Source organism: Genypterus blacodes, unplaced genomic scaffold, assembly GCF_046128005.1.
Source record: "Genypterus blacodes isolate CSIRO-AG114 ecotype Tasmania unplaced genomic scaffold, CSIRO-AGI_Gbla_v1 ptg000021l_1, whole genome shotgun sequence".
Lineage (NCBI taxonomy): Eukaryota > Metazoa > Chordata > Actinopteri > Ophidiiformes > Ophidiidae > Genypterus > Genypterus blacodes.
The window spans coordinates 9,830,946-9,837,238 of record NW_027466834.1 but is presented as its reverse complement, the minus strand read 5'-3'; the positions used below and the strand labels follow the sequence as shown (position 1 = coordinate 9,837,238).

Below are 6,293 nucleotides of genomic sequence, written 5' to 3'. Positions count from 1 at the left end.
GTAGCTTCACTTCACCAGTTCTCATCACACATCCACACATCTCTGCTTATCCAGGTGCCAGTTGGTCGTCTGGAGCGTGAAGGTGATGGTGCCAATAACTTCCAGCTGCTCCTGATAGATGAGCTGGTTGTACAATGCATCTACTTTGAGCAGATTAAAGGATCAAATGCTGCTTTGCTACTATTTCTTCTTTTTAAGAAATTGACTTTGTTTTCTCTCATTTGGGCCAATAACTTTTTATTTACAATCATAACTGTAAAATCCTGCATTGCATCCAAGTTTCCACAAACATTTCTCTGTCTCACCACTCAGCAGTGCTCATTTCATTGACTATTAATTTTAGTCATAGTTTTCGTCAACAACCGGTTTTCCCTGCCGAAAATGAAACGACAACTTAACAGAAATTGATTAGTGATGACAAAAACTATGACCAAATCTATTGATCTCCAAGGAAAGTTAATCTTAGGCAACTGGACCTGCTGCTAACAGTTTGAAGATGTTTCACCGTTTCATTAGAGAATGTAAAAATCACTAGCAACAACAATACACGAGTGTTCATTTCCATGTAATGTTTCGTCAAAGGGCCACATGCAGCTTCGGAGTGACTGTGACTGGGTGGGACAGTTTCAAAATATCAACGAATCAACAAATCATTCTTAAAATATAACCTTTATTATATATAAAATTGCTTTTGATACAAAAATGTCACAAATGTAAATTACATAAAGTCTTTTTTAGTGATCAGGGTTTGTCTGAAGGAGCAGAGCTTTATTGACACAGTGGTATGAGGCTTTAATGGACTTTCTCCTGTTTCCAGATAGAAGCTTCTGGAAGCTGTTCAGCTGTGTTACCAGGCAACTAATGAAGCTATAAAAAACAACATTTCAACAGCAGCAGTTTGCTCTCTGCAGGGTCCATCACCCCAAAAAGTGCTGGAGCGATGTCTATCCATGGACGCTGGCAGGGTGGAGTCCTGCAGTGAGGAGGGCTCAGGTTTCCTCCAGCAAGAAGCTGAACCCCGGTCACACTTCCTGCTGGCACGTGGCTCTAACTGACCACTGGCTGCTGAGTCTGACACGGTCACTGGGACCATCTCCAGAGCAGTATTAGCAGCTACTGCACTCAGCTACACGGCTCCAACACTGCTCACAGGTCTGGTTCTGATGATCGAGCCAAGGCGTGGAGGAACTTGCAGACGAGCAACAGTTGGCTCAGTAAATATAAACATGTGCTGACAGTCTGAGGTATAACGCCGGAATCCAGATAAAAAGCCACAACATTCTGTACTCTGCTTGTCGTTACTGCAATTAAGGCACAAATGCCATTAAGCCGTATGGACAGAATGAAGAGGAGTCCAACATTCTCCAAGTATACGTGACACCTTATGTAGGAAACCATCGTCCCACTGAGGAACTGCATGGAATGACATGCTTGACCAACACATAATCAAGGTCTGAGTGAGCTTACTTCTGTTTATACCGTTTCAAGGTTTATACATGGTTGACAAAGAATCTATTCAATGCCTTAATTGCAGTATAATGGAGTTAAATGTGCATGTAAAGGTTCTGTATGTTTACATGCACACGTTACTCATTTTCATCTTTAAGCAAAGCTGATGCATGAGTTGGACACAGATGGATTTAAACAATTTTGCCGTTCTCTGAGCAAACATGAAATGTAGGCGAGGAAACAAAAGAAAACGTTGATTCACAATCACATAATGCGGCTCTGTTACTCAGAAAAAGGATATTTTGACTTAGGCTGATTTCAATCTAATTATGGCATACACATGAATTGCCTTAATAATCAAAGTTTGAACGTGCGTCTTTGCAAACTGACAGAGGGAAACATTTGTTGAAGTTTTGGCTCTCCTGTCAGATTCTTTAAGTAGCAGATTCATGTTGTTGCTTGGCGCTGAGTCCCACTGACTCCGTTCACAGCTTCACACCTTCACTGACTGCTGAGTTGACGCTTCCTGTCCGAGTGAACAGGTGAAGCCAAGCGAAACACAGTGCGTCGGCTGAAATCAACTGACATTCACAAATCATTTTTACATTTCTGAAGGATTATGAAAACATCCAGCATACTTCAGGGACTGAAAGTGAGCAGGAAAAACACGTGAGTCTAAACCATGATGAGCCAGTTAATAAGAACACACAAACTGACTTGCTAAATATGTGGCATGATGATCAAAGTTCATTCCTCGAGCTTCTCTGATGTTTATTAGCAGCCTGTTACTGAAGCTGCTGCTGTGTGTTTGATCTCACCTCCTCTGCTGGCAGCGGAGATTTCAGTCTGCGTCTCTTTGGGGGGGATTTGTGAGAGATCAAAACATTACATTTAAATAAATTGAATAATCAACTGCAGATTTATCCATCGCTAACAAATGTGAACCGAAACAGTTTAAAACCGCCCAGATTTCATATTCTTAACATTTACTGCCAGACTAGAAGATGTTTTGGGATAAATCTGTGTTTACAAACATTTCACCCAACAAGCTAGTACTGTGATTCTTTCTGCGACAGGCAGAGACAGGTGTTGATGAATGAGGGAACATGGGTTTCCCCTTAACGTCACATTAAATCTGGCAGTGCGCTTTATGAATTCCCCCCCCTTTTGTGTGTAAACATTTCAACTGCACAGCACTTGTATACATGCTACACTCTGACTCTTATGTGAAGTATAATAAAGCAAGAATGCGTGTGGAATTCAGAGGTTTCCCTGTTCACTCATACACACCTTTAACCTACGAGAGACGTGAAAGGATAAGATGGTTTTGTTCTTTCACCTAAACCCTATTACATCATTGTTTGTACTCCATCCTAACTGCTCCGGCTGGGGAATCTTGGAGCAAACTGGTTTAGCTTCGGAAGGCCTCAATGTAAATGAATGGCACTCAAGCAACAAGGCTCCAAAACCCCTCCAACCCTCGTCTTCCTCTGGCTGCTTCAATCAAACTGAGGTTCATATTTGTTGTGAGTTTTATAAGCTGCACAATCTGTGTAAGTGGAAAAAGATACTTCCTGTTTCTGCTGCACAAGGAGATGCAAGAATACACAGATCAGAATAAGATCAAAACTATACTGGCCTTCTCTACCACCAACAGGTTAGGGTTGTGTTTCTATACTCAGGGTTTGTTGGAGGCGTTGATCCCTTTGCCCTGTGGAGTCCCATTCATTTTGACTGGCAGGTACAGAAGTGAAACCACTTTGTTTTGAAGATGCAGCAGCCGGTTGCTTCTGTGCTTGGAGCGGTGAGGCTGCGGTCACACACTCTCCTCGCTGAGTGACTGACATATAACTTAAGTGTGAACATGCATTTACACAGTGACAACAGAATCTGCAAAGCTGGGCTCTAAACCGTTCTACACACAAACACCAAGAGGACTAACAAAGGTCGCTATAAGAATAAGTGTTATTAACTGTAAAATAGCTTAATGATGTATCGTCAGTTGGCAAGTGGTAACTTCTGGATAAGTAGGAGGATGATATATATACTGTATGTACACAATAGCAGCAACGATGCTTTGGGTAAATGGGCTGACGAAGATGAAGTTGAGGAGGATCGGATTCACTGACGGACTTCACGACACACACTGGATGTAAAACAGACTCTACACTCTGTCATGTGGCGATGTAATGAGGGCTCGCCTTCCTCTCCTCGTGTTGACTGACGGATGAAGGATTACCCGACGTAAAAATTCACACTTTTTGAAATCCTCTCAGCCCATTCCTTCATCCACACACTCGTTCATCCATCTAAACACTCAGCTGCTCTATCACTCATGCGTACATTTACTCAGCCACTGGATCCACCTTCTGCCTTTAGAAGGAACAGAGGAGGAGCCAGTGTGTGTAAAATAATATAATAATTCTTCTCCAATTAGCTTTTTTTGTTCATATTAGTTGAACGCTCCATAGAGTCCTGCTGCTGCTGCTGTGAGGAGGAGGGAGCCGCCCGTAGCTCTCCAAGGATGAGTCTGCTCCGGTCCAGGTCCAGGTCCAGGTCTCACGGCTGTTCTTCATACTTCAAGTGCCCACCAGCGTTTGACCGTTTGATGTGGCTCGGTTGGTTTCAAATTGCGTGGAAGGAAGCGCACCGCTGTGTGAGACATTGGAAGTGTGTCTCAGCCACACTAGTCAACAAACCTGTTAAAGTCTGCTGGGCTTTCTTCGACGCTATGTGAGACAAACCGAACCAAATCAAACCAATACACTGGAACTAAAGGTCCGACTCCAGAGCACATTAGGTGTGAAAATGGCTTCCGTCTCCATAAAGGACTCAGAGTGTTGGCGGTGTTATTGTTCAAGCCTCTGAGTTTCTGCCATTCACTTTAGTGTTACTATCTCCACCACCGTCTGTCTGTATGTCCATTGGCTTGTCTATCTGTCTGTCTGCATGTCCCTCTGTCTATTCCAGCAGCAACACAACCCCAGTCCAACCAATGCTTTCATGAGTCCTAGGAAACATCGAGTCCTCTGCACCACCGTCACACTTTGAGAGGAATGCCGTCCTTTCCTCATGTAGAGTTCCCCTTGTTCAATCTGTTCCGAGCAGCGTTGAAGATGACAAGAAGACAAATAAGCTTACTAAGACTTTTTATGTTGTATGTTGTTGTCACTGCCCGTAAGTCCTCCGATGGAAGAGCAGAACATGGCGTTAGTACCGATCCAGGAATGAATCTGTGTCACTGATGGGCTCAAACCTTCAACTAGTCATTGGGGAATCAATGTAAAAGAGAGAGACGCATAGAGGTCACACAAATGGACAGACTGCTGATGAAGATGGTCATCATCCTGAAACCTGAACTCTGGCGTGGACGGCACATCAGGCCTGAGCTTCTGGATGACTGGAATGTTGAAATTGCCACAGTGGGGCTTTGTGCCTTTCAGCCAGGCTACTAGAACCAAAGCAGCTGAGCCGGGTTCGGGTTTAGGGCGAGTCAGGGCTGAAGCAGGTCGGTAAAGTGGGTCCAATTCTCCGCCTGCTGTGTGACCGTCAGCGGCTGGCGTCCCTTCCTTCCTCGCAGGGCTGCCTGGCTGAGCTGGAAGGTCATGAGGAGTCTGTGCACGGTGAGGGGGGAGGGGGGCAGAGATGGAAGTAGGAGCGCTCAGTGGACGGGGAGGGGGGGCAGCTCTCCTCGGCTGAGAGGTACTGCGAGCGGGGGGTCGGGGGTGGGGGGTAGGGGTCCGAGTCTGAATTTAAGTCCATGTAATACTTGTGTTTGCCGTGGGTGGCGTGGCCCGCCGTCTTCCAGCGGCCTGTAGAGGACACCGGCCCGGCCGGCAGGTGATGGGGGGTGTAATCGCTGTCGCAGACGTCGGTGCTGCAGGGCGTGGTCGGGGGGGCGGCGCCATGGACCAGGTGATAGGGTCTGACGAGAGGGACAACTTAGATCAGCATCAGCATGCATATCACAAAGAAAGAGGGCCACAGAGTGTGTGTGTGTGTGTGTGTGTGTGTGTTTTACCTGTATGATCTGGTGGTGGAGGGACTGTTTGAGGAGTAACAGACCTCTGTGTTGTACAGAGAGCGGTCTGTAGCCGGCGATGGAGGAGGGTTCAAAATCTAGACACAGAAAAGATCGACATTAGAAAGGGCACAGTGCCACAAGACATGGCAGTCAGACTACACAGGTTTGCTGATTTGTGCGTTCGAGCAATCTTTGGTGGGGCTGTAGCAACCCTGGACACACGATTTTCTATATTTACCTGTGGGTAGAAGGCTCCTTTAGTGGACGATGAGCTGCTGGACGAGGCTCCGGTCACATGGTTCCTGTCATACAAAGGAGCTCCACTGCTGCTGCTGCCCATCAGGCTGACTGAACTCATAATGGACTTTCCACATGAAATACCTGCAACCACCAAATCATGGTCATCATCACTTTACATACAATAGAATCAAGTGGTAGTGAAGTCATACATTTACTTCCTTTATTAGTTGACATAGCCATAAGCAGAGAAGAAGATCAAGAGCATCTGTTCTTTACCTTGGAAGGTTCCATGCTGGGAGCTGCTGGGTGCCATGAAGTTGAGGGGGACATGGGGCGTACCACTGATGTATTCATGGGGGAAACTTCCACTCGGGCCTTTGTAACGTTTACACACAACGCGCTGGCAAACAAAGTAGGTACCCCCGACCACAAAGACCAGCAGAATGATGGTGATGACTGGAACGATTGTGGAGGAACTGGAAGGGAACTCTGCTCGTTGAAGAAACACAGAGGGACATTCAGAAGAAGAGTTAAAACCACAAGAGAAACTCACCAAAAAGGAAATAGTTCACAGTCATTT

The 6,293-nt window shown here is 45.7% G+C and overlaps 1 protein-coding gene across 1 annotated transcript in view; it reads right to left on the bottom strand.

The window, feature by feature from the left end:
- Nucleotides 1–650: 650 nt before the first annotated feature.
- lrp5 (low density lipoprotein receptor-related protein 5) overlaps nt 651–6,293 on the bottom strand; it is a 28,187-nt gene continuing 22,544 nt past the window's right edge. Inside the window, exons 26-29 of the mRNA XM_076142523.1 lie at nt 5,990–6,202; nt 5,712–5,854; nt 5,471–5,568; nt 651–5,374 (exon numbers count right to left, since the gene is read on the bottom strand). Of these exons, the coding sequence (XP_075998638.1) occupies nt 5,053–5,374; nt 5,471–5,568; nt 5,712–5,854; nt 5,990–6,202 (776 nt within the window). The 3' untranslated portion in view covers nt 651–5,052. The remainder of the gene's footprint in view (nt 5,375–5,470; nt 5,569–5,711; nt 5,855–5,989; nt 6,203–6,293) is intronic.